Here is a 27,738-nt window from a genome sequence, read left to right on the forward strand (position 1 = left end):
GTGAAATCTCGCGCGATCGCGCTGGAGCCGTCCGGGACGGGGCGGTCCTGGCGGCGGGGGCGGGGACCCGGAGCGGGAAGATGGCGGCGGCGCAGGAGGCGGACGGGGCTGGCAGCGCCGTAGTGGCGGCCGGGGGAGGCAGCTCCGGTCAGGTACGGAGGCCGAGAGGGGCCTGAGGGGTTCTTCCCCACTCGGGGGGCCTCCCACGGGGCGTGTCCTGCCTCTTTTCACATAATCCTGTGCTCTGAGGGGTCCTTGCCCAGAGGGACCTTGAATACCGGGCCCAGGCGGAGCCGGGCAGCCTGGGAGGCCGGACAGTGCGGGGAGCCGGGCCCTGTTGCGCGCCGGGTCCCCTGCATACTCGCGCCGGGCGGCCACCAGGCTCACTGCTCGAGCCGAGGAGACAGGGGCGCGGAGGGGCGCAGACTTGTACCCAGGCTCCCTGGGTTCTCGACTCCACGGTTCCAGGCTCCCGGATCGTTCCTAGAGTGGGCTGGCGTTCACGGCATGCTCTAGGTGTGGGCAGTGATTGATTATTTTGGAGTTTTCTAACTCTGGGAAAGTCAGGTAATCATCGTGGTGAAAGGCACGCGCTATGGAGACTGACAGACCCATTTTACAGACAGGAATCCAAGGAACAGACTAAGGCGCTTACAGAAGGTCATCTAGGTTAGGTTTGGGATCTGTTCCCTGTAGAATTTACCGGCCGTTGCTGAAGCAGGGTGGTCGAGACAGAGATGGGTTTACTTTCAGCGTACATGAGTCCTATGGGGAAATTAATCCTGGCACTGACTCTTGACCCATTGCCACTTCAGCTAAACAGACTGTGGAACATACTAGTTAGGGCAGCCACCCTTCAAATGTTTAGGGAGTCGATGCAGTGACAACGGAGGTTCTGTCGTCCCACCCACTGGGATGTCACTGACATGTGGGAGGCAGAACAGGGGAGAGGAGCGCAGGTTGTGAGAAGAGAACAAATCCGAAGCTGACTCTGGGTGTGACCTTGGGCAAGTTCCTTTCCCCCCTTCATTTTTCCAGTGGTAAATGGAGGGGTTGGACAGGAGGACCAGCCCTGTGAGAGCCCTGCTCTCTCTTCTCCTAGCCACGAGGGTGTCTCTAACCATGTCCCTTCATCAGTGGAGTGAGAGAGAAGACAGGAGTATAAAGAAGTATAATCCTAGAGTGACAAGGGTGGTGACCAAAAAAATCCATGTCAGGGACTGAGGGAGCCCAGAGGAGGGGCAAATAATACCACCTGGGGAGGACACTAGGGTGAGATTTGCGTGACAGAGCCAACCTTTCTGGTCTGGATCTTTTCAGCATCTTCAACCCGGGCCTGGCCCCGAGAGTAGTCCTAGGAAATGTTTGTCCCTGTCTTCAGGGGCTTCCCAGTCTCACTGAAAGAAGGCCTTTCCCTCTCGTGAGTTTCTGTTGATTATTGCCTGGGGGGTGTTCAGAGAGACTAGGGCTCAGTTTGCCCTGATTGCCCTGAGCTTACAGAAACCCACCCCCACTCCAGCCCCCGCAAGATCTCTTGTCCGACTTCTATCCAGAGTCTTTCAAGATTTATCCCTTTGCTTTCAGGATTAAGTACAAATTCTTTGGCAGACCGAGGCCTTGCGTGATCTGCCTTTTTTCCCTTAGACTCGATTAGGATTTCTCAGCTTCAGCACTGTTGACATTTGGGGTTGGACAGTTCATGGTAGGCGCTGTCCTGTGTGTTGCGTGATGTTTAGCAGCATCACTGGCCTCTACACGTTGGATGTCAGTAACACACACGTCCCTCCCCCATTGTGACAACCAAAAACATCTCCAGGTGTTGCTAAATGTCCCCTGGAGGGAGTGGCAGCCGGGGGGAGGCAAAATTGTCCCTGCCTGAGTCCCTGGACAAGAGCAGCATCAGCCACTGTGAAGCTCTTACTATGAAACGAGGCACACGCCTTGCTCTCTCTTCTCCTAGCCTTTGCACAGGTTTCTCTTGTCTTTACCTGATGGATCCTTATTAGTCCTGGATATCTCAGGTGTTCTCTCCCCGAGGAGCCTCTCTGACCCTCTCACACTGGGTCAGGGCTCCCACTGTCCCTGGGCTGCCTGGTGCCAGCCCTGTCCACCCTGGGTTGTCACTGTCTCCTCCTGTGGACTGGGAGCCCCTGGAGGGCGGAACGGGAACTGCCTGGGTCAGCGCTGTGTCCCCAGCACCGCCCAGCTCAGGGGTGGGCATGGAGCAGGCACTCGGCACCTGTGGGATGAATGGGTCTTGAGGCAGAGGCCAGGCTGAGGTGGAATTCCCAGTGTGGATCCAGGCAGTCAGAGGATGCCCCGAGTTCCCCCAAGCCCCAGCCCCGTCTCAGGGCCTCCGCTGCTTCCTGGGGCCCTTCATGGGTGCTCTGGGGGTGGTGTGAGACTGGGCACGCGGGTCCCAGAGCCGGAACTATGTCTTAGTCACTGCTGAGCCCTCAGCCTCCGCTGCTGCCCTCGCCTGGCCCCTGGGCGGGCCCTCAGCGATCTCCTGCTCCAGCCAGCCTGCCCCTCCTTCAGCCAGGGCCTCAGACACCAGCCCACAGCTCTAATAATCATCCCTGTAGCTGATGTGGGTTGAGTCCCCACTGCCTGTTAGTCCCCATGCTGATACTGGGAATCGGCTGTGAACAAACAGAGGCTGTGCACTCTTGGAGCCCAGGTATTTGTTGAGGACTGGGGGGTGGGGTGGAGTTAGGGACAGGGACAGTGAATAAGAGAAATAAGAAAGTTTATCCAGATAAGAACATATATAAGAAAAACATACAGCAGCTTGGGTGGTGGTAAGTGCCGTGGCCAGAGCTAAAGCTGGGGAGGAACATAGGAAGTGAGGGTTGGGTAAGAGGGTTGTAACTTAAATACAGTGGTCTGGGAAGGGCTTTCTGAGGAGGTGACGTTTGAACAAGGATCTACCGGAGATGAGGGAGGGAGTCACACGGACAGTGGGGGAAAGCCCTTCAGGTGAAGAGAACACCCAGTGCAAAGGCCCCGAGGCAGAAGAGGCCTGGGGTGATGAGGGAACAGTGGGGAGGCTGGCCTGTCTGGAGCAAGTGACTGAGGGGAGGCGGGTGAGAGCAGACAGGCATGGAGGATCGTGCCAGGCCCCAGAGGGCCACGGTGACCGCTTTGCCTTTACTGTGAGAGGAGTGGGAGCCGCGAGAGGGTTACCTTTTTACTGAGGTGTAGACACCTGTGGTCAGTGCGGAATTCAGAAGCTTTCTGTACCTTTCTGCAGTTGTGCAATGCAGCCACTGCCCCAGTGTGGTCTGAGAATGTTCCCAGCCTCTAAGAGTGCTCCCTGGTTCCCTTCTGCATGTTCTCTGCCCCAGCGGTGGTCCTTTTTTATGGCTCAGTAGCATTCCATTGTGCCGATCCAGCACGGGTCACTCATCAAAAGACTCGTTTGTGGGTTGCTGCTGGCTTTATGTATAACACTGCTGTGAACATTTGCATGTAAGCTTTTGTATGGACCCATGTTCTGAATTCTCTTGGGCAGAGACCTCCGAGTGGGATTGGTGACTTGGTTGGCGGGGGCACACTTAGCTTTTAAGTATCTTCAGGATTTTCCAAAGCAGCAGCTGTGTCCCCGCCAGCAGCATACAACTCTTCAGTTTCTCCACATCCTCACCAGCACTTGTGCTTGTCCCTCTTTCTGATTACAGCCATCCTAGTGATTTGGTTTCCCTTTGCATTTCCCTGGGAGGGTTTCCAGGCCAGCTTGTCCACCATCATGGGTAAGATAACAGACCTGGGAGCCAGCTGGGTGCTAAGGTGCTCGGTGTCTGACTCTTTGCAGCCCCAGGGCTCCCCTGTCCATGGGATTTTCCGGGAAAGAATACTAGAATGGGTTGCCATTTGCTACTCCAGAGGATCGTCCCAACCCAGGGATTGAACCCGTGTCTCTTCTGTCTCCTGCACTGGCAGGTGGGTTTTTTACCACTAGCGTCACCTGGGAAGCCAGCCAGACATGGGTTCAAATCCTTTCCTGACTTCAGCCTTCCTTTTCTTGACCTGGAATCAGCCCAGACCTGCTGGAAAACCTTGCCCCCTTTTCCCAACCCCTACCCTGTGTCGCCAGGAGCAAGGCTAGCCCTGAACTCTGCACGATGCCTGTTTGACCTCGCCCGCCCCTTGGTCAAGGCTTTGCCCACACCTTTTCTCTCCCTCAGTTGCCCTTCACCCAAATGTCAAAGACAGCTTCTCAGGACGCCTCCCCGACTACCCGGCCACCCCTTTGTCATCACCCGCTCTGCTTGTTTCCTCCGGAACACATCCCCGTTTAGCATTGTTAATTATCCTGTTTACTTTTCTGCCGGCGTGCTTCCCCCTAGACCCCGAGCTCCGGGAGGGCAGGGCCCAGAGCTCTGTGGCCAGCACTGACCCCACCACCCAGCACCAGGCCTGGTGCTTGGGAGGTAACTTCTTTTGACATGTGAAAGAAATCTTTTCTGCCCTAAATGTATGGTATTATCACAGCCTGGCCCTTGGTCAGAGAGGTGAAGTGTCAGTGAGGGGAAGTGACACGCCCAAGATCTCACAGCCGGTAACTGTGGGACCAGACTGCAGCCTGGGTCTCTTGGACTCCAGAGTCTCCGCCTTTGACCCCAGCGCTGTGTGCTGCCCCCCACTTCTGGGAGGTGAAAGGAGAGCACTCTCACTGGTGAAGGGGCCCGGAAATGACAAGTGATGCGCTTAACAAACACTGGCCTCGGCTTCGTTGCAGCCTCATCTGGCTGTGGGGGCCTCTGTCTTCCGCTCTCGGGGGCATTTGCAGCTGACCGAAGGCAGAGGAGCAGGTTTGGGGTGGGAGGGAGAGAACTGGGGGGGCCCAGGAACAGGTAGACTTGAGCGGCTTGGGTGTTCAGGGCAGGCCTTTGAGGCAGCATTGGTTGATTCTCCAGGTGTTTATCGAGCGCCTGCTCTCTGCCAGCGCTGGGCGGGGCAGTGCACCCACCTAAAAGCAATCGTGACTGTCCTGGTCCTGTTCTTTAAAGCTGGGGGGTGAAGGCACAGCTATCAGGAGGGAATAGGGCAGGACAGGGGAGCCAGCAGGTGCAAAGAGCAGGGCAGGAAGAATATCTCAGGCCCTTCCAATCTGACATCATGACATTCTCTGCTTCTGAGCTTCTCTGTATTTCTTTTTTAAAAAACTTATTTAGTTTTGGCGGTGCCGGGTCTTGGTTGCTACGCGTGGGCTTTCTCCCGTTGTGATGAGCAGGGGCTGCTCTTCAGTTGCGATGTGAGGGCATCTCACTGTAGTGGCTTCTCTTGTTGCCAAGCTCGAGCTCTAGGGCACTCAGGCTTTAGTTGCTTTTGGGCATGTGGCATCTTCCAGGATCAGGGATCGAACCGGTGTCCCTTGCATTGCAAGGCGGATTCTTAACCACTGGAACACCAGGGAAGCCCCTGAGCTTCTGTTTCTGAGTGAAGATTCTGTCTTTGGGCAGCCCTGCCTGACTCCCTGGCCTGCCCACACCCCTGTCATCCTGTGGTCATCCTTCCTGAGTGACCCAGACACGTGGTGGCTTAGGCTCCCCGAGCTTCGTTTGCCCGACTGCCAGGTGGAGATGTTGCTAGTTCCGGCCTCACAGGTGGTCTGAGCCATGTCCAGGTCACGCACGTCCGCCTGTTTCACGCTCCGGTTGTGGTTGTGTTTCTCTGTGTCTGTCTCACTTGCTGGATGGACCCAGAGCCCTTGGAGGGAGGGGGCCCCCCACAGGGCTGACCACAGAGGAGGATCGTGACTTGTTTGCATAGGGAAGGACCTTTCCGATAAACACCAGCCTTGCACAATCTGACACCTGCCTCCTGACCCCTTCTGCACTGTCCCCGGTGGGCACCTCGAATCCTGGGAGCATGCTGGCCCCCGGGGCACTGGCCCGTCCTCAGAGTCAGACTGTCTCTCATGTTCACGTGTCCACCTGCTGCTTCCCTCATTGCCTGCCCTGTGCCGGCTGACTGGTTGTAATTTAGGGCTCAGCTCTGGCGTCCCCTCCTCCAGGACTGCTCCCTGACCCCCAGGCTGGGCCCCGCGCCCCCTCTGTGCTCCGCCCTTGCTGGGCCTCAGCACACCGTGGTACCTACAACAGCCTTGGTGCATCAGGATGCGTCCTCCGTCCTCACTCTGGCCTCTGTCCCTGCAGGTGACCAGCAATGGCAGCGTTGGGAGGGACCCGCCGGCAGAGACCCAGCCCCAGAACCCACCGCCCCAGCCAGCCCCCAATGCCTGGCAGGTCATCAAGGGTGTGCTGTTCAGGTGAGCGGATGCGGCTTTGGTGTTGTTCACTGACAAAAGGTCAAATAAGGAAAGCATAAAGAGGGAGTCCTCTGGCAGTCCAGTGGTTAGGACTCTGCTTCTGCTGCCAGGGGTGAGAGTTCAGTCCCTGGTCAGGGAACTAAGATCCCGCAAGCCTCGTGGTATGACCAAACAAACAAAATTTTAAAAAAGAGGAAAGAATCACTGAGAATGACCATCATCACTGTATTGATGGAGACCCTTTCTGTTTTTTCATAATTCTGGAGGCTGAAGTCTTGAGATTGAGGTGTCAGGCTGTCTCGTTTCCTCTGAGGCCTCTCTCCTTGGCTCGTAGCTGGCTGTCTTCCTGTGCCTTCACCAGGGTTTTCCTCTGCCTGCGTGTCTGTGTCCTAATCTGCCCTTTGTATGTGGGCAGCAGTCTTGTGGGATTAGGGCCCACCCTGAGTAATGACCTCACTCAGCCTTAATCACCTCTTCAAAGGCCCCGTCTGCCCATACTGTCACTGAGATACTGAGGGTTAGGACTGCAACACGTGAACATGGGGTGGGGTGGGGTGGGGACACAATTCAGCCACAACATTTGCATTACATAAAATTTACCATTTTAACTTTTTTTTTTCCTGGCCGCACCGCAAGGCACATGGGATCTTAGTTCCCCGACCAGGGATGGAACCCATGCTCCCTGCATTGGAAACCCAGAGTGGTAACCACTGGACTGCCAGGGAGGTCCCATTTAACTATCCTTAAGTGTACCATTCAATGGCATTTGGTACATTGATATTGTGGTGCAACCATCAGACCATCTATCTGCAGAACTTTGTCATCTTCCCCAAACTGAAACTCTGTGGGCTTCCCAGGTGGCTCAGTGGTATAGAATCCTCCTGCCAGTGCAGGAGATGCAAGAGACGTGGGTTTGTGGCTCAGACAGTAAAAGCAATGTAGGAGACCCAGGTTCGATCCCTGGGTTGGGAAGATCCCCCAGAGAAGGAAATGGCAACCCACTTCAGTACTCTTCCATGGATGGAGGAACCTCATAGGCTACAGTCCATGGGATTGCAGAGAGTCGGACACGACTGAGCGATTTCACTTTCACTTTCTTTTCCAGTAGTCTTGCCTGGAAAATGTCTTCCCATGGAGGAGCCAGCGGGCTACAGTCCCTGGGGTCACAAAGAGTCGGACACGACTGAGCACACACATCCCCGCTGAAACTCTGTACCCATTAAACACTGACTGCTTATCTCTCCCTCACCCGCTTCAGCCGCTAGCCACCAGCATTCTACAGTACCTTCTGATTCTATGAATTTGACTGCTCTGGGTACCTCCTGTAAGTGGAGTCATACAGGCCATCCTTTCGAAACTGGCTGGTGGGCACCCTTTTACCTGTGGATTCACGTGACCATTCCCAGGTGCCAGGAGGACAGGACCTGCCTTCTGGAAGCCCAACCTTTGACCAAGCCCTGGGGAGCCTCTGGAAGGGCGTGGGAGGTGGGGGGAGGAATCTCCCTGGGTGGGTTTCTTCATCCGTGGGCCCCTCCCTTGGCTTCCCCATTCACTCCCTCCTGTCCCCTTGCCCCCATGTCCAGTAGCCACTCTATGGACCATAGCCTGCTAGGCTTCTCTGTCCATGGGATTTTCCAGGCAAGAATACTGGAGTCGGTTGCCATTCCCTTCTCCAGGGAATCTTCCCAACCCAGGGATTGAACCCACGTCTCTTACATCTCCTGCATTGGCAGGTGGGTTCTTTACCACTAGTGCCAACTGGGAAGCCCAGTAAGGAGTTAGAATCTTCTTATATATCAGTTTCTTCTTTGCATGCTTCAGGCAGCTAGGAATAAGGATTATTTTTATCTTTCCCTTCATTTTTACATAAGAGGTAGCCTATTTTACACAGTTCTGCACCTTGATTTTTCTCATTAACAATATATCTCAGAATCCTCTCCACATCAGTACATAAGAGAGCTTCCTTCAGATAGGCGTTCTTCATACAGACACGGTGTAGGCTTATTTCCTTCCTTAGAATCAGGCAGCACCAAGAAGCGGTCCCCGTGGCTGCCCGAGGACCTTCTCCATCCGGAGTTCTTAGATGGGCTTCAGGCTTTGTGCTCAGGGGCCTGTGAACTCTCTGAAGCATCAAGCAGATTGTGAGAGTGGCCTCTTTGGGGAGGAGAGGGTAGAGTCCACGGGTTGCAGAGCCTCCTGCAACTATACCAGTGGTTACCTGGAGTAGGGGTGGGATGGGAGGGTGGTTTCATATGCTTTTTTATATACTTACATTTTTTTCTGTGAATGTATTGATAGACTGCCTGCTTGAGGTTGGAGAGAAGTCTCTTTTATATGCTCACTCCAGTAAGTTGAGAAGCAGTAGGTGAGGCCAGCCCTGGTATCCTCGGGCAGGGCCTCCTAGTCTGGGAGGCGGGGGTGGTGGGCTGCATCTGAGAGGGCCCGCGATGAGCAGATGGTGCACACTGGAGGGAACTGGGGATCTGGAATCCTGCAGAAAGTTTGGTCCAGCCTGCCACGTCTTACACACAGGGGCCCAGGTTCCCCGAGTGGGTGGGCCCCCTGCAGGCCACGCAGTAAGTCAGGGCAGAGCTGCCTGTGGATGTCCTTGCTCCCACACTCTCTCTTGGCATATTTACTAAAATAAGAGCCTCTCTTGGAAGTGGAGGGGGTCCCTGGAGATCACCAGCGTCAGACCTTCCCCAGCCCTGTGCATCGGGGACCTCCTGGGGCAGCAGCGGATGGCTCACCTGAGCCGTGGCCCCTGAGACCCCAGGGCTGTGTGCCTTGTACAGGCAGAGGCAAGTCCCTGAGCCTGACCTGCCCTTCGGTGTGGTTTGGGGCTCAGCAGGGAGGTGCCCACGCACACTAGAATTCCCTTGTAGTGTTTTTCACTACAGTTTACAGTTTGTTGTATGCCTTTTTTCATATGATGAAAGTAACGGTAATAGCTGACACGTCTAAAGCATTTACTGTCGGTACCAGGCTCCATTCTAGATGATGTATGTATCGTGTGTGTGTGCATGTATATATCAAGGCATCTAATGTTTATAAGCAACCCTACGTGGTAGGTAATACTGTTGTCCCCATTTTAACTGTTGAGGAAATGGAGGCCTGGAGAGGTTGAATCCTGCCTGAGGTCGCACAGTCAGGAAGTAGCAGAGCTGGACTTTGGATGCAGATATCGCAGCTTAGAGGCTGAGCACTTAACCTCACTGCTACACAGTTGAACAACGTGGGGATCAGGGGTGCCTATGCTGTGAATCCACATATAGCTTAGAGTTGGCCTTCTGTGCCAGCGACTCCTCCATATTTGTGGTTCCACATCCACAGGTTCAACCATCCATGGATTATGTAGTACTGTAGTTACTACTGAAAAAGATTTGTGTGTTCAAACCCTTGTTGTTCAAGGGGCAACTGTATGGCTTTTCACACCTGTGATCAGTAAGTCCTTGGCTCATTTAGTAATTACAGAGCTGCATGTACATGAGAGCCCTGAATTAACACAATAGAATTTTCCCTCTGTCTCATGTACTGTTCTGGACTTAGGCAGACCACGGTTCTGCAGTGTTCTGCATCCCAGATTCCTTCCTGCTCTTTGTTCATTCCTGGAGTTTGCCTTTTATCCTCATGGCCTAAAACAGCTGCTGAGGATGCAGCCATCATGTCCACATTTCAGGAGGGAAGAAGAAATAAAGGAGGGATGCTCTGTCTCTTTAAGATACTTGTATAACATACTGTTTTTACATTTTACTGGCCAGGACTTCACCATGTGTCTACACCTAGCTGAAATGCTAGACTTGTAGTCTTTATTCCAGGTAGCCAAGAGGTCCAGTTAAAATTTAGGAGTTTTCTTTCTGATGGAGAAGGGGAAGATGAATACTGGGAGAAAACTAACAGTTTGCTATAGTTTTATTGTGGGGCTTTTTATTTTGTTCATTAAAAAATATTCAAAAAGCAAAAAAAAAAAAAATTCAAAAAGCAAAGTGTAAAGAAGAAAATAAAAACCACCTAACGGTCGCCAGCATTCGTCATTACGGTGTTGGAGGTGATCCTTTGGCCGCGTGGGCTTTTCTCTAGTTGCAGCGAGCCGGGCTGCTGTTCGTTGCAGTGCACAAGCTTTTCATTGTGGTGGGTTCTCTTGTTGCAGAGCGCGGGCTCTGGGGCTTGCTGGCTTTGGTAGTTGCAGTTGCTGGGCTTTAGAGCACAGGTTTATTAGTTGTGGCATACGGAGTTAGCTGTTCCTCGGCTTGTGGGATCGTCCCAGACCAGGGATGGAACCCGTGACTCCTGCATTGGCATGCGGAGTCTTTACCACTGAGCCACCAGGGAAGCCTCTGCGCAGAGTGTTTTTAAAGACAGTATTGTGTTTTGAGGCATTTTGTGCTGTTTTTGCTTACCCCAGGTCTTCCCTATTCCCCCAAAGCAGGGGGTCCGTTTTAAAGTTGATTTGTGCTTTATGCCTGTCTCTGCTTTTATGATGGTATAAAGGTGCATTACAGATTGTTGGGATTTTTTGTTTCTTTTTATTGCAGCAAAAAATGTATATAACATAAAATTTACCATTTTAACCATTTTTAGGGGTACAGTTCTATGGCGTTAAGTACATTCACATTACTGTGCAGCCATCATTGCCAAACTTCTCCAAAACTCTTTCATCTTCCTCATCTGAAACTGTCCCCATTAGACACCAACTTCCATTTCTCTTTCCTCCAGTTCAGATTTTCTGTGGGGTTTTTTAAGTATATTACACAATATGGATGGATAACTCTATATATTTTCCTTCCCCTTGCCTTTCTCTTTTAAAAGTGTATCCTGTAAATACCTCTGCTTCATTTTCAACTCAAAGATTGTATATTATGTTTATTCGATTTTGTAAATTGAGAAAATGATTCTAATATATTTGTTTTAACTAAGAAAAAAGAATACGTGTACACAAGTATACTTTAATAAAAATGAATAAAGAGAATATATATTTACATGTATTATGTATAAAAATTATATGTAAGAATATAGAGAATATATTGCTGTATTAAGAGTTGTAATTATGTATATAAGACTATATATACATACTTGGTGTTTTCTTACTATATATGTATATTTTTTTTGGCCATGAAACGAGGCTTGTAGGATCTTAGATCCCCTACCAGGGATTGAACCCACACCCTCAGCAGTGAAAGCGCAGAGTCCTAACCACTGGACTGCCAGGGAATTCCCTACATAACTCCTCCAACTAGTTTCCAACAAGAAAGTTGGTCTGCGTAACCTAGCCCAATGTTACTAAAAATAGGGACTCACGATTCCTTACTATCTGCTCGTCCAGTTTTCAGTTGACTTGAAGTTCTGAGATGTTGCTCTCCCTAATGTCTGTGCCTCCAAAATGCTGGGATTCCAGATTCCAGGGTTCTCACACTTTGGGGTTCCAGGGGACTGGGACCCGGGGTTTCTAGTTCTGAGGTTTCGAGGGTCTGAGTCCCTGCGGCCTGTGGCTACCAGCCTCCCAGTGGGAGTCAGCGCCGAGGCCCCCACACTGGCGGACACAAGCATCTGGGGTCTGTCCCAAGGCATGGCCTCGGGGCATCTGGTCTTCTCAGCAGCCCTGCAGCTGCCTTCTCCGGGACCCCCCTCCCTGATCAGGCCCCCAGTCAGGCCCCAGCAGGTGCTGAGTCCGGTCAGGAGTAGCCACACTGGGAAGAAGAGGACTCACCATCTGCCCTGCTTGCCTCCTCAGGATCTTCATCATCTGGGCCATCAGCAGCTGGTTCCGTCGAGGGCCGGCCCCTCAGGACCAGGCAGGCCCCGGAGGAGCTCCGCGCGTCGCCAGCCGCAACCTGTTCCCCAAAGACACTTTAATGGTAACTGCTGGCTGGGAGGCCAGACCCGGGAGAGGAAGGGATGGGGTAGGGAGGGGGAGTCGCACGGGCAGTCAGCACGGACGCCGTCCCCGGTCACAGTCAGGTCTGTGAACAGGTCTGGGGTCAAAAGACTCTAGGTTCATCTTCAGCCTATGAAACCCGAGTCACTCAAGTGACATTACGAGGAACAAAGAAATTCTTTGGGGTTTGGGCTGGTGTTCTCTCTGGGGAAGAGGGACATCGTGCAGGAGAAGCAGGTGTTCTGACCTCAACAGTCTTGGCTTCTCCCGCGTTTGTGGTTCTCCAGAGCTCTGGGGTGCCAGATTTCTCGGAATTCTGGCCAGCAGGGTTACCGCTGTTGAGCTGGTCCTTATCAGGGGCCTTCCAGGTTCTGGAGAGAGAAGGCCACGGGGACGTGAGAAGGGAGTGGGTTCCGACGCCGCCTCTGCAGCGGCCCTGGGTTCTCAGTAGCCAGCCAACACTCCTGCACACCTTGACTGGGCTTTACCCATCGAAATTCTGATGAAGAAGCGCAAGAGAGGCTGAGAGGAAACATAATGCAGGGAGGTTCGGATCCTTTCTAGCCCTAAATTCTAATTGTCAGACTGGCCATTGTTAAGATTCAAGGTTGATCCCTTGGTTGGGAAGATTCCCCTGTAGAAGGAAATGGCAACCCACTCCAGTATTCTTGCTTGGGAAATCCCAGTGACAGAGGGGCCTGGTGGGCCACAGTCCCTGGAGTCGCAAAGAGTCGGACATGACTGAGCACGCACGCCTTCCTCCTTAGACGTCATAGGCTCAGACCAGGACAGACGTGGTGGGGTATGAGGAAAGAGATTTATTCTACCAGCTGCCACGCTTTTCCCCACTAACCCTCCACACCCCAGATTGTTCATGTTACTGTGATGACAGCTCCTCACCTGCTCTTTTATCTGTCAACCTTCAGAGGCTCCTATGAGCAGCCCTGGCTCACTCCCCTCCGCTTCCCCTCCCGACAGAACCTGCACGTGTACATCTCCGAGCACGAGCACTTTACAGACTTCAACGCCACGTCGGCGCTCTTCTGGGAGCAGCAAGACCTCGTGTACGGCGACTGGACTAGTGGCGAGAACTCAGATGGCTGCTACGAGCACTTTGCTGAGCTCGACATTCCACAGGTGGGGACGGCTTCTGGTTTCCGGCTCCACGGCTGCTGGGCCAGCACCCAGGGCGTATCCTTGAACCAGCTCCCAGGCCTGCAGTCGGGAGTCTGGGTTCCAAGCCTGGCTCTGCCCTCAGTTCACACGCTCTTGAGCACAGCTTGACCCCACGGTCTCTGGGCCTCGTTCCCTCCACTTCTCCCAGCAGATGGAGTTGGAATTGGCCTCCCACCTGCTTTCAGGGTTGTGATCTGTGGTTTAAACCAATGAAAGATGAGTAATCGTCCCTGGAGGTGTCCAGTCAGGCAGCCTGGTTTGAAAAATACAGTTAGTGTTGATTAAGTGCTCACTGCATACTGGGCACCAGACTAGGCTGACTGGGGGGTACCTCCCAAGGCAGTGGGAACTTTTCTTTCCATTTGACTAATGAGGAAGATAGGTACAGAGAGGCCACACCCAGGGTCACACAGCCAGTGACAGTTTTGAACTCAGGCTGTCTGACTGTGAACTCTACAACAGCCCCAGGTTCTGATCCCACCTCCTCCAGGAAGCTCTCCCTGACATCAGGCTCAGGCAGAGCCCTCTCTGGGCTCCCCCACCCAAGCCTTGCCAACTCTGGGTGGAGGGGGGAGGTGGTTGCTACCTGAATATGGATCTCTTTCCCCATGGGACTATGAACCCTGTGATGGTAAGGCTGGGACCATCTTGGTCACCACTGTATCTCCAGCTCTGCTTGGCAGTGGACTGGGTGCAGAGTCTGTGACTGCTGAAGCATCAGTGAATGTGATGGCTCTGTGAATGTCGACATGTCTCTGGGGCTGCCCTTGTTCATGTCTCCCCATCAGGTGTCCTCAGCTTCCTGGGGAGGAGGGGGTGTGGGCACTGTGTCTGGCTCTGTCTTGGTCTCTTTGGTAGCTGGAGGCGGTGGGGCGGATGCAGGCCTTCTGAGGGAGGTACGACAGTCCCGGCTGTGGGCTGTGGGAGGGGCGACTCCCACGGAGACTTCACGTCCAGCCCCTAGACCCCTCCCCAAGATCCCAGGAGGGCTGTGGGGTAGGAAGCCAGGCAGTGAGGACTGCTCCCAAGGACTTGGAGCTCACCCTCCTTCCCAGCTTTGTGGCGGGAGGGTGTCCAAGTTGTCCCTGATGTTGATTTAAGGAGGTGTCTGAGCAGCGATACAGAGAGGCCAGTGCCATTGGAAGAAGAATTTACTACTTACATTTCCTGGGAGGAGGGGGCCCACCACACCGTGCAGGGCCATGTGCGAAAGTGCCGGGTTTGGGTAGGAGCACTTCGAAGGGGCAAGGGGAGGCCTCGGCCGAAACCTCTATTGAGGTTTCCTCTGGACAGGCAGGCCAGGTGGGGAAACAGCTTAGGACTGGGCAGCTTGGTCACTGTGTAGGCTCCGGGCTGGAGCCGTGGTCTCTGGTCGTCTGACGCCTGCCCTGGGTGATTGAGTGCAGCCTGGGCTATGAGAGTTGGGTAAAGGGCTCGTTGCGGGTATGGACTTGGGCTTCTTGGTTTGCGTTTTAAAGGTGTCTTTGAAGACAGGCGAGTTGTTTATTATTTCCAGGAATCAGCTAGCCCTGGGAGGAGCAGTCTCTCCCCCGCCAGATGTGAAAACAGCGTAAAATATAAAAAACATAAAAATAAAAAATAAAAGGAAATAAAAAACATGGTTAGCACAGAGGTGGGCTTAAAAGACGGAAGTTGAGGACATGGCGTGGCCGAGTGACTCCCAGCTACCCATGAAGGTCAGACAGAGAGGCTCCAGCGAGGCCTTGGCCACCCACAGGCAGGCGGCCCCCCTGCTTCAGGTTCCTCATCTGTGTTGGGGGGGAGGGTGAGCAGGGAGGGCGAATGAGAATAGCAGTGAAGGACCCAGGGAGGACACAGATGGTGAGAGTCAGGGCCCTGGGGGAGCCCACAGACTGGGTTTGGATCCACTTACTGCCTGTAGTCTCTCCACGTGAGCCTCAGTCACCACGTCTGGAAAAGGAGATAACATGCCCCACTGCCTCAGGTGTACGTGCGCTGTGTGGATGTGGACTCGCCGGATCGGGCAGTTGCCATTCGCAGTGCTCAGAGCAGGGTCTGACCTTCATTGTTATACCATTTCATGAATGCAGGCCGCTGGTGTTTATTGAGTGCCTCCTCTGGGCTCGAGTGGCTGTGCCCAGCGACCTCGGGTACTCCTTACGGGCCTGCTGTGCCCTCCGTGCTGACCATCTGTGTCCTGCAAGTGGGCCCTGGGACTCAGCGAGGCCACACAGCTATTGTGTGCTGGAGCCCGGTTTTGAATTGGAGTCTAACTGCAGTGTCTGACCCTCAACCCCTCAGCTACACTGCCCACCCTGAGCACTCAGAAATGGGAGTGGGGGTGGACGTCATTAGGGGCTTCAGTTTCCTTGTCCCCGTGCACCCACCTTGCAGAGTGTCCAGCAGAATGGCTCCATCTACATCCACGTCTACTTCACCAAGAGTGGCTTCCACCCAGACCCTCGGCAAAAAGCGCTGTACCGCCGGCTCGCCACAGTCCACATGTCTCGGAGTAAGTTCCTGCCCACCCTGGGGCCTGGCCGGTGTGGCCGGACTCGAATCCCACGTATCCTACTTGTCTCTGGACACCCATGGACAGGCAGGAGAAGAATCTGCTGAGAGCAGGTGGAGAAAGGGCCTTTGGAGGGGGAGGAGTTGGTGTTCGCAGAAGGGGAGTGCGGGGTCAGCGGTGCACAGTGCCGGGCCTGGTAGACCAGAGGGTCCAGAGTAGTCTGTGGGTAAATGCTAGCTGGATTGAATGAGCAGAGGGAAACCGGAAGGCCCTTGGCCATCGGTTTCATCCAGTGTGATCTCCGATCATCCATGTCAGCTGCTCCTGGAATGAGTGCTGCACTGTGGGTGTCTGGGGCCTCCCTTGGGGCCAGGCGAGCCTTCCGGGCTGCGGGTTTGGGTGCGTCCTGCTTGGCTGTACTCTGAGCCTCTGTCCCCGCGCACCCACCAACACACACCTCTGAGCAGGGCCTCTCTTGATGAGGCAGGCTGGTGGGGGCCACGTCACCAGACTGGCCCCACTCTCAGCCTTGCTGGCTGTCCGCCTAGTGCCAGGTGCACCCCCTGAGAATCTTGATCTGGTGAGCAAACCCCAGGACAGCCAGTGACCCCAAGAAGCCCCAGGTCAGAACTGTGGCCATTTACACAGCCTTGTACTGAAACTGAGCTTCTCTCTGCCCAGGGCCTCTTAAAATTTTTTTTGTTTTAAATCTCTTGTTAATGAGCACATGGTTTAAAACTCATGTAAATTCAACCAGACAGCAAAACTCATCGGTCTCCTGCCCACCCCCTCTCTGGTTCCCCCAGTTTCCACTCCCCACTGGCAGCTGCTTTAGCGGTTTCTGCTCCTTAATCTCCAAGGCTCCCAGTAACAAGGCGATGCTGCAGTTTTTGGGTTTTTCTGTTCTAGACATTGTTTCTTGACTTCCTACTCTGGAAGAGGAAATCTCAACTCAGGAACATAATTTGATTAGATTCAAATTCAACATTCAAATGATATTGAGTTTGTGGCTCTTCCTCTCGTCTAAACCACACAGTGTATGTGTTTATTTTCCCCTTCCTATTCTAACTTATTTTCCGTGAGGTTAATAATTATTGGCATTTTTTCATCTGCTCTTTGTCTTTTGTCCTTGAGTCCACTGTCTTCTAATGGGCAGGCAGGGGACTCTCTCAACGCGCTTGAGTTTTAGCAGATCTAGAGAACACACCCGCTACCTCCCACCCCCAAAGCCCCCATTCCCTTCATGTAAATGCTGTGTGCCGCACCTCGCTTTGATTCTGTTGTGCCTGCGGACTTGGTTAAGATCCCTCCAGCTGTTTTGTGTGGGACAGCAACAAATGCACTTTAATTTGCGTGGTTAAGTCTTTCCCTACTTCTTTGGGTATAAAAATAACCCAAAGGATGAGAATATTTTTGTGATCATCTACACTGGATGAAGCAAAAAACTAGTGACTGTCAGTTCTCATGGCTGAGTCGGAAAAGTCCCTGGGGTGTGCTGAGCACTGTTCTAACTAAGCAAGTGTGTCTGTGGACCATGTTCTGCAGGGTGTTCTACCCGGCTGGCTGGCAGGCTTCAGTGGAGCGCATCCTTGAAGATGTGGGCTGAGGGGGTGTGGTCTGCAGCCCCCCCCCCCCAAAAAAAGGTGTCCCTGCAAGTCTGGGTCACACGTGCCTGATGCCTGAGAGGTTACCTCGCATGTGACCCAGGTGGGCAGCTGCTCACCTGTCCAGTTATCCCCCATCAGCCCTGCTCAGTGCCAGCATCCCTTGTGGTTTCATCTTTGGTGTGAATGTGATCTGTGTCACTGTGTGGCCAGGTCATGTTCACGGTCAGTGCGACAGATACTGGCGTGCTCTGCAAAATAGAATCTGCAGCCTGTGAACCTGAGAAACCACCGGGGTCACCCAGGCTTGCCTCACAGCTGGGCCCTCTTAGAGCAGGGGCTCGGAGGGACATGCCAGCCCACTCCAGGGCATAGAACAGGAGTGTGGGATCGGAAAAGCCCCCTCCCCAAAGGACCAGCGATCAGGACTGTAGCAGAGTGCTGTCCCATAGAGATACAGCGCCTGCCACAGAGGTCATTTTAAGTTATCTAGTGCCCATGTTAAAAAAACGAAAAAATGATTGTTAGTAATAATTTTATTGAGGTCAGTGTGTTGTCATTTCAGCATGTGATCAGTATAAGAAATTAACAGGATGTTTTAGTCTTCTTTTTCCTGCGCTCCGTTTCAAAGTCCAGTGTGTGTTATGCTCTCATAACACATCTCCGTTTCAGCGAGCCCCATTGTTGGTGCTCAGGGTGTAGTTCTAGAAGCTTTAACTCCTGAAAAGCGGAGCTCCTTTCACCCTTCGGAAGCCAGTTCCATCTCATATCATAATTCCATCTGATGCCACCAAGTTGCAGAACGTTCTCCACCTAAGTGGAGAAGCCGCTCTCCTCTGGGGCTGGCCTCTCCCTTCCTCGGACAGCCTCCCTCCCCCAGGTGTGGAGATCAGTGGAGCATGTCCCCCTGGATTCGTTCTCCAAGTTGTCCACCCTTGGGTGTTTCCTGCTTTCCCCCAACAAGTGGGGCCTAGGTCTCAAATGCCTTCCGCACTAGTAATAATAGAAGTGCTGGGATGATATTCATGGGGACGATAGGAGCAGCTGTTCCTGGGCTGAGACCCTCAGTCAATTGCCACAAGAGTTTTTGAGTGTGAGCTTGTCCATAGTCTCCAGAAGCCCCCAGTTCTGAGTGGGTGGGAGGAATCTGGCCCCTGTGGTGTGTCAGTGTGACTGTGCCGGGACACTCCGCTTGGCTGGGCTCTGTAGAGCAGAGAGCCCCCTCCCAGTGGTCCTGCCCAGAAAAGGCGAGGCTTTTATCCCCATTGTCAAGAGCGGGGACCGAGGCCCAAGGAGGTGACAAAGCTTACCAGTGGCCTCCAGCTCGTGGGAGACAGAGCCAGGGTGTGACCCCAGGGGCCCCCTCTCTTGGCTAGCTCCCTCTCACAATTCCCCATCTCTCCCTAGCCCCTGAGGGCAGGATGAAGTCTCAGACGGGCCGTATGAGGTCCCAACATAAGGAGGAGCTGAACAGTTACCCAGCTGGGGTGGAGGCGGGGCGACAAGAGTGTAAACAAGCGGCAGCCCTGTCTGTCTGGTGTGTTTTGGCAGAGCTGGGGGCAGGGTGGCAGGGAGCCCATGGATGACCTGGCATCCACAGGAGGAAGTGAGGTCCATTCCTGCCCAGGGACTCAGCCCCACAGTACTTTCCATGTTGGTGGCGCTCGGCCGCCTCCAGCGCTGTCGCGCCCACCTGTTTACATCCGTCAATCGCGCTGCTCGTCACCATGGGCCCAGCCTAGAGTGGGGGATATACCAGAGCCCAGGAGGGCCGAACCCCACCTGCAGTTCGTAGACTGGTTGAGGGGACAGACAGCAGACAAGTAAACCAGTGCACAGGTGACCAGTGGGTGGTGATGGGCTGTTGTGAAGGAAACGGAAATGGCAAGGAGCAGGCCTAGGCACCCTCCTTCAGTGCAGGGGGCAGAGGGCCACATAACCAGGGGCTGGAAGGGGTAGAAGGAGCCAGCCAGGAAGATTCGCACCCTGCTGGGTCCCTGCCAGGGAGACACAGCCGCTCATCTAAAGGCCCAGGGGCAGCACATCTGTGGAGAAGGCAGTGCGGTGGGCTGAGGCAAGGGGGCCATGGCGAGCCTCTCAGGGGCCTTGCCCAGGGCAGTGGGAGCCCTCTAGGGTTCTGAGGCAGAAGGATGATGCAATTGGATACTTGGTTACAAAGAATCTGGCTTTCCTGGGCAGAGGGCATCTTAGGGGGCAAGAGTGGGCACCGGGAGGCCAGCACTGACGTGACTCTGGTCACCCGGAGGGGGTGCTGTGGCTGGCGCGGAGGAGGGCCCAGAGGGGAGACAGGAGTCAGGTGTTTGGCATGTGCTGGAGGACACGTCCATTCAGGGTGGGCTGATGGAACAGATGAGGCAAATTGCGGAGAGGGAAGACTGGGGACAGTTTGGTGGATGCTACTGTGGCCGTAGAGATGGGGACCCCGAGGCTAGGCGAAATGTGGAAGGCAGTGCAGGCTCTCTGTTGCTGCTGTTGTCTGTTGGCGGGTGGAAGAGTGGGGACCGGGAGCCAGGTGAGCAGCCGTCGGTGGGCGGGGGTCTGGGGCCTGGGTCCCATGAGTGCCAGCCCATCTCAACGTCCACCCCTTTTCCTGGCCTTCCTGCCTGCAGTGATCAACAAATACAAGCGCCGACGGTTTCAGAAAACCAAGAACCTGTTGACAGGAGAGACAGAAGCTGACCCAGAAATGATCAAGGTAAACACGAGCAAAGCCATCGGGTCCTGGGGGCGCCGTCCGGACCCGGGTTCCCAGCTTAGCAGGCAGCCCAGGGGAGTCATCTCCTGCACCACCCCTGAGCCACTGGGGGAGCCTTTATGTCTCCGAGCCTCAGTTTCCCTCACTGGAAGCAGAGTCAGAATGTAGTTAGCTCTCAGGGAGCGGGGGGTGCTCCAGGCACGGTTCCAGCCGACCTCTGGCAGTCGCGGGGCGGGCGCTCAGCGCACTGTACACAGACCCACCCAGAAGCCTCTCACCAGCCCGTTGGGTGGTCCCGGCACAGGCAGACTTGCCTGAGGTGTCACAGCCAGGAGATGGCAGGGTCGGGATGCATACCCAAGTGCCGGGCCCAGGGTTGGCCTGGCACAGAGGAGGTACTGGCTGATGCTGTGGCTCTGAAAAGAACAGTCCCCGTCAGTCCAGGGATGTGAACCTCTGGTGGCCCCAAAAGGTTCCCTCTCCACAAGGTGGTTCCAGGTGGGAGGGTGGTCCCTGAGTACGGAGACTGCACTCCACAGCCTGGCATGCCATCCCATCCAGGTGGGCAGACCTGAGTGTTCTGCTCCAGCGGGTGGCTGGGGACAGCCAGGGCAGTGGGGTCTAGAGGCTGGCCAGCGGCCAGTGGTCGCTGTGGTGGTTGCTCTTTTGCCGTCGCAATGGTCATGGGAGTCCTCCAGAGGAAGCGAGCAGCTGCCTCTGAGGCCCCCCATCCCCTGTCTTCCCTCAGAGGGCCGAGGACTACGGGCCCGTGGAAGTGATCTCCCACTGGCACCCCAACATCACCATCAACATCGTGGACGATCACACGCCGTGGGTGAAGGGCAGCGTGCCGCCTCCCCTGGACCAGTGTGAGTCCCGCCGCGCTCAGGCTCCTGACGGGCCATTTCCTCATCTGGCCCCATCCCTGACCCCTCTACTCCTGTCGTCTCCAACTAGGTGTCCCCCCTCCCAAGCTTCCCGCCCCACCCTCTAGACACACCCCTTTCTCTCCCTCCTGCACCTCCTGGTGACCCCAGTGCTGACCACCATGTGCCCAAACTGGTCTCATCTGGCCCACGAGCTTTCTTCAGAAGGTGTGCACTGTTGCCAACCTTGGAAATGGAGGCAGCATCACTTACGAAGCCAGATTTCTGACTCTTTTACAAAATCCTGACATGCGGTGGCCCTCGGGGCAGCTGGAATCTGGAGCTGAGCTGCACCTGTCCCTCCAGCCGGGGCCTGCCCAGGCTGCCCTTAGCCTCCTCTTCCCGAGGTCATGCAGTCTTTCAGCTCCTTGGTACAGCCCAGAAATGTCCCCTGTCCTCCATTCTCTGTCGGGGGGGCCCATTGGGTCCCCTTTGTCCTCGGAGGCCATAATCGCCGCACCCTGTGGGTGCCTGTGGCCTCTGGCCCAGGCTGAGTGGCGCCCCCACCGCTCGTGCCTACAGATGTGAAGTTCGACGCCGTGAGCGGTGACTACTACCCCATCATCTACTTCAACGACTACTGGAACCTACAGAAGGACTACTACCCCATCAACGAGAGCCTGGCCAGCCTGCCGCTCCGTGTCTCCTTCTGCCCGCTGTCGCTCTGGCGCTGGCAGCTCTACGCCGCCCAGAGCGCCAAGTCGCCGTGGAACTTCCTGGGTGACGAGCTGTATGAGCAGTCAGACGAGGAGCAGGACTCGGTGAAGGTGCGGCAGCGGGTGGGGCCTTCCCGGGCTGCAGGAGGGGAAGGGGAAGTGGACCGCGCTGCTGGCCTGGGGGCTGCTGGCCGGTGCTCTCCTGCCCACAGTTTCACAACCTCCCAGGGCCCCTCCCCGTGAGGGGCAGGAAGCAGGCACTCGGCCTCTGGCCCTGGCTGACGCTGGGGGTCCTGCCTCTGAGGCTTCCCTGGCTGTCCTTGCCGTGGCTTTTCTGTTTGCCAGCCGGCCCTCTGGGTCTAGACCTGCCCCTTCTGCCCCACGGCCTGCCGCCCGGCCTTTGGGCTCCGACTCGAGGTCTCTGCTCACTCTCCCTGTGTCCTTGAGCAGCATCCTTCTCTGCCCGCCTGTGGCATGTTGGGTCTTGGCCGCGCTTGCCTGGGGCCGTCTCTGGTGTTGGGTTTCTGTCCCTCGCTCCGACTGTCCCTGCATATCTCTCAGTTATTACTCTGCCTGCCCCCATCGCTGTCCCCCCACCTCTCTGTCCCCATTGTTCCCCCTCCCTCGCCCACCTGCTCTGTGCCCATCTACCCATTTATGACCTGCTCTCCTCCTGGCCAGCACACCCCCTCCTCGGAAGCCCCGGGGTCAGATCTGTGGGAATATCATCAGGCTCTTCCGGGGCCAGAGGAAGGAGAGGCGGGCCGGCTAACAAGGAGTCGCGGCGGTCAGCCTCAGCCGGGGCCTGGCAGTGCTCACGGCCATCTCCCCACCCCCGTCCCAGGTTGCCCTCCTGGAGACCAACCCCTACCTGCTGGCGCTCACCATCATCGTGTCCATCGTCCACAGTGTCTTTGAGTTCCTGGCCTTCAAGAATGGTAGGGGTGGGCCCCAGGGCCCTGTGAGAGGCCATGGGGGGCTGGGGGCACTGGGGTGCGTGTGGGAAGGTAGGGTGCACTCACTCCCTCTTCGTCTCGGGCCCTCTCCCTGCGTGGGGCCCGCCAGCCCCACTCTCCAGAGGCCTAGGGAGCGGCTACCAACTCCCAGCCCAGAAACTCCCGGCCGCCGGGTGTGGCGCAGGGGGAGGGGCAGGCCTGCTGTTCTGGCAAAGGTCTGGTCGGCACCGCCAGGAAGCAGGGCCGGGGAACTCCAAGGCTGGGAGCAGGGAAGCCCCACAGCTGCTCCCACCGCCCTGCCCGGCAGGCTGTCCGTTGGGGGAGACCCCTCGGGGGTAGTGCACAGGGCCCACCTGAGTGGGAAGGTGACAGCCGTGTCCCCAGAGGGCCCCAAGGTGCCAGAGGCCAACAGGGGTGATGGCCAGTGTTTGAGGGGCCCTGGCCACCTGGCAGGCACTGTGCAGGCACCCTCGCCAGTGAGCCTATGGAAGCCCCGCAGCCAGAGCCCGGAGGCAGCATCATTACCCCACGTTTATGGATCAGAGAGGTTGGTTACTTGCCCACAGTCATACAGCTCCCAAGCGGCCCAGCCAGGACTTGGATCTGGGAGCCCGCCCCAGCTCCCGCTTCATACTCCTGGCCCTCTGCAGCTTCTAAAAGTGGCAGTAGTAATGAGTACTATTAATATTATCATCATTATTATTAAGAGGGTATGGATGTGATTGAGTTACCTTCTGGAAAACTGTAACATCAAAACCCAGCAGTAAGTAGTGCTGACCCCAGCAGGGAGGAGTCTGTCAGCTGAGGTGGGTGCCAGTTCAGGCACCAGCTTGCAGACGCTCTTGACCGCGAGCAGGGTCCCTCAGGGTCCCTCTTTCCCTAAGCAGAAATGAAGGCATAGGGGAGGTAGTCGCTTGCCCAGGGTCACAGAGCAAGTGTGTGGGCCCGGGGCCAGCTGGCTTTACACCCCGTGCTTGCTGCCTCTCTGGTCTGAAGCAGAACTCAAATCCACGCACCCCCACTAGAAAGAACCCCGTCTTCAGATGCATTCTTCCTAGTTAGGATCAGGTGGGGGAGGTCCTGTGAGGGACCCCTTCAGATCTCCTGAGGGTCTGATGGTCTAACAAGAGAGGGATGAGCCTGCTGGGTGGGCTGGGGCTCTGGATTCAGAATCAGAGCCGGGTGGGCAGCCAGCACTCAGGCCGTGCCCATGTGACCGCAGGCCTGGCTTCTCCCCCAGAAGACCAGCATCATGCTGAGTCGGCCTCCTCTGGTGGCAGAGGCTGGGTGCACAGCCCATCAGGGTCCCACAGTGCCGTGGTCCATGGGGAGATCAGGGCCGGCAGTGGGGCTGAGCTGGGCCCCACGGAGGGTGGCAACGGTCCGGGGCGGGGTGGGAACACAGGAAGGAGCTTCTGTTGGAGAGCAGAGCCCGTGGTCCTTGTGCACTCCAGCATGGGTGCTGGCCAGTTCCTTCAAGGGTTTGGGGCCTTGGGCCGAAAGAGTACGCATGCTGGATCTTCCCACCCAGCGAAGGCGCCACAGCACCAGGGTGGACAGCTCAGGTCTGTGTCACACAGACCCAGCTTCCGTGTAGATTCTGCCAGGCCAGGCTGTGCAACCTTAGGGATGCCGCGGCCCTGAGCAGCCCTCAGCACTGAGCGCGTGAGGAGCCCCGCAGCATGGCCGCTGTCGTCACCATCACTGCCCGTCTAGGGACTGACCCTGGTGCGGGGGTGGGGGGTGTCCAACGCGAGGACTGCAGAGATCCTGCCTGCCTGGGGCTTTGGCGGCACCCGTGGAGCTGACTCTCAGGGGAAACGGGAGTCGTGTGCCCCCTTCCCCCGGGCAGACCCAGTGCCGTCCCAGGAGTCTGAGGAGGTCGGGGCTTGAAGGAGCTGCAGGAGGGTCCAGGCGACTCCTCACCTCCCGGCTGCCCCCCTCCCCTTCCCGTGCACAGATATCCAGTTCTGGAACAGCCGGCAGTCCCTGGAGGGCCTGTCCGTGCGCTCCGTCTTCTTCGGCGTCTTCCAGTCCTTCGTGGTCCTGCTCTACATCCTGGACAACGAGACCAACTTCGTGGTCCAGGTCAGCGTCTTCATCGGGGTCCTCATCGACCTCTGGAAGATCACCAAGGTCATGGATGTCCGGGTAAGTCAGGCCGCCACGCTGTAGCGGGAGCCCCCGGAGGTTGGGAGCGGGGTCGCACGGCCCAGCCAGACCCTGGAGCTGGCCCCGGGGGATTCCCAGTGCCTGCCGCACTCCCGAGACCAAGGGGATTTTCGCACCAGGGGATTTTTCGGGTCACACATGGGGCAGGGGAACTGGGAGCAATGGGGGAAGGTCAGGGGCTGGAGCTGGCTTGGGGGCGGGGGAGGGCAGGAGCCCGCATGGTGGCTGACCGCAGCCTCCCTCCTTCTCTGCAGCTGGACCGGGAGCACAAGGTGGCAGGACTCTTTCCCCGCCCAACCTTCAAGGACAAGTCCACATACGTTGAGTCCTCAACCAAAGTGTATGACGATGTGAGTGTCCCCCTTCCCATTGGGCCCCAGGGAGGCTCTCCAGGTACCCGCTCGCTCCTGGGGGCCCCGGCTCTGGGCAGTGGTTGGGGGGCTGGGATGTCTGTCAGCTGACAGCCCCTTGCTTTAGGGCTTGTGTCATTCCCTCCAGTGTCCTCTGACTGCCACATCAACTTCCTGACTGAGTCCAGAGTTCCCAGGGCCACCTGGAAATTCCCCCGGGCTGGCCTGCCAAACCAGGTGTGGGTGGGTGGGGGCGAGGAGCCAGGGTGCCAGGTGGGGCCCGAGGAGCCACGTCCAGCCCCACCCTGTGCCCTGCAGATGGCGTTCCGGTACCTGTCCTGGATCCTCTTCCCGCTGTTGGGCTGCTACGCCGTCTACAGCCTCCTATACCTGGAGCACAAGGGCTGGTACTCCTGGGTGCTCAGCATGCTCTACGGCTTCCTGCTGACCTTTGGTGAGCAGGCCCTGGGCGCACAGCCCCCATGGTGTCCGGGCAGGTATCCAGCCATGGCTCTCAACCCCGTGCTGAGGCCTTGACAGTGAGCGAATCAGCCTGGCCCTGCCCTCCCCACAACTTGAGGTCCAGTGTGGGAGACTGACCCATCCCCAGACACGGACACTTGGGGGTGGTCAGGGATGGCACATGGGCAGCCTCAAAGTGCTGCCCAGTCTGATCTAGGGGTCAGGAACAGATTCCAGGAAGCTCTGGACAGTGCATCTCGGTCATCCCCGGGGGAACCGACAGTGAACAGGCAGACAAGGGAGTGACCGCAGGTGATGAGTGGTATGAAAGGGTCAGAGTGAGGGGGCATTGAAGCTGGTGGGGGGACCTCTCTGAGGAGATGACATGTAAACTAAGGCCTGAAAGATGCCTAGGAGGGAACCGTGCAAAGATCTGGTGACAGCAGGCAGAGCAAGTGCAAAGGCCCTGAGGTAGGATGTGCCGGGCTGTTGGAAGTAGCAAGGCCAGTGTGGCTGGAGCAGAGTGAGGAAGGGACAGAAGCCAGAAACGCAGTCAGAGGTGGAGGGTCAGGATGCCCTTTGCTCTGCTCACGGGTGTCCCTTCCTCACCCCCACAGGCTTCATCACCATGACACCCCAGCTCTTCATCAACTACAAGCTCAAGTCTGTGGCCCACCTGCCCTGGCGCATGCTCACCTACAAGGCCCTCAACACCTTCATCGATGACCTGTTTGCCTTTGTCATCAAGATGCCTGTTATGTACCGGATCGGCTGCCTGCGGGACGGTGAGGCCCGGTGGGTGGGTGGGTGAGTGGGCCAGCCGCCCATCCACAGGCTCTCACCAGAGCTGGGCATGGGTGGGGCCTGGTGAGGGAGGGGCCCTGGCCTGGGGGCTCAGCCCACTCTGAGCAGGACCACTCCTCCACCCCCCCACATGTTGGGGGGCCAGGTGGGCCCTGCCTCTGTCCCTCACGCTACCTCCTCCCCACCTCTCCCCTCAGATGTGGTCTTCTTCATCTACCTCTACCAACGGTGGATCTACCGCGTCGACCCCACGCGGGTGAACGAGTTTGGCATGAGCGGCGAGGCCCCAACAGCAGCTGCCCCTGTGGCCGAGGCCCTGCCAGCAGCAGGGGCCCTCTCACCTGCCCCCAGCCCTGCCACGACCGAGGCCGCCGGGGAGGAGGCCTCTACACCCCCGCCCTCCCAGGCCCCCCAGGGGCCCAGCTCTGCCAGCGAGCCCCAGGAAGCCCCTCCAAAGCCAGCAGAGGACAAAAAAAGGGATTAGTCACTCCTGGTCCTCCTCCGCCCAGGCTCCTGGTGACCACCACCCCGCTGCCCTGGCCCCTCGCCACCCCATCCCCGTTGCCCTTTCCCTGGACAGATCGGGCCGGGGTGGCGGGAGGCCCCCACGGCCGGGGCCCAGTGTGTGGCATGGGGGCCGGGACAGGCCAGGGCCCATCATTTGTGGAGGCGCCGTCCGTCTGTCTGTTCCTCTGTGTTTCTAGCCATCGCGCCCCGCCAGCCTAGCACCATTGGGAATCATGGTGAAGCCAACGTGGCACTGCCGAGGGGGGGCCAGGCGGGGGAGGGGCCGGGGCCCCGCGGAGGGACGCCCACGGCCGTCGTCATCTTGTCTCTCGATCCCCCACCGAGCCCCCTCCTCCCAGACCGCCGCCCTTTAACACAGTCTGGATTTAATAAATTCATATGGGTGTTTAACTTAAACTCAGCAGAGCCCCCACCTCGTGCCTTCCTTCCTCTGCCACCCCAGGGAGCAGGTGTGGGCGGCTCTCCCGAGCATACACAGGGCCGCTGTAGGCCAGGCCCCTTTCTCATCCTTCTCCCCCTCCCAGAGGGTTCCAGAACTGTCCCTTCTCACAGATGGGGAAGCTGCCTGCTGTGACCGCACCGCACCAGCACTCTTAGCCACAAAGCTGTGTCAAAGCCTCACCTGTGCCCACTGACTATCTCCTGGCCTCAGGCGGCCTGGCAGGGCAGGAGGGCAAATCTACCGCCTCGAGAGTTGAGTCAGCCTCCCTTGGTCCATAGCCCTGGGACCCTGGCTGCCCGACCT

At 56.6% G+C, this 27,738-nt stretch overlaps 1 protein-coding gene across 1 annotated transcript; it reads left to right on the top strand.

The window, feature by feature from the left end:
* Positions 1 to 27,393, top strand: CLPTM1 (CLPTM1 regulator of GABA type A receptor forward trafficking). The gene is made up of 14 exons (XM_043436470.1): positions 1 to 152; positions 6,162 to 6,274; positions 12,006 to 12,129; positions 13,128 to 13,286; positions 15,702 to 15,819; positions 20,054 to 20,139; positions 20,888 to 21,008; positions 21,588 to 21,832; positions 22,566 to 22,659; positions 24,638 to 24,828; positions 25,104 to 25,199; positions 25,518 to 25,653; positions 26,279 to 26,446; positions 26,663 to 27,393. The coding sequence occupies exons 1-14, from the start codon at positions 81 to 83 to the stop codon at positions 26,947 to 26,949; spliced, it is 2,010 nt and encodes a 669-aa protein (XP_043292405.1). The 5' UTR covers positions 1 to 80; the 3' UTR covers positions 26,950 to 27,393.
* Positions 27,394 to 27,738: the final 345 nt, after the last annotated feature.

The sequence above is a fragment of the Cervus canadensis genome, chromosome 18 (assembly GCF_019320065.1).
Source record: "Cervus canadensis isolate Bull #8, Minnesota chromosome 18, ASM1932006v1, whole genome shotgun sequence".
NCBI classification, from domain to species: Eukaryota; Metazoa; Chordata; class Mammalia; order Artiodactyla; family Cervidae; genus Cervus; species Cervus canadensis.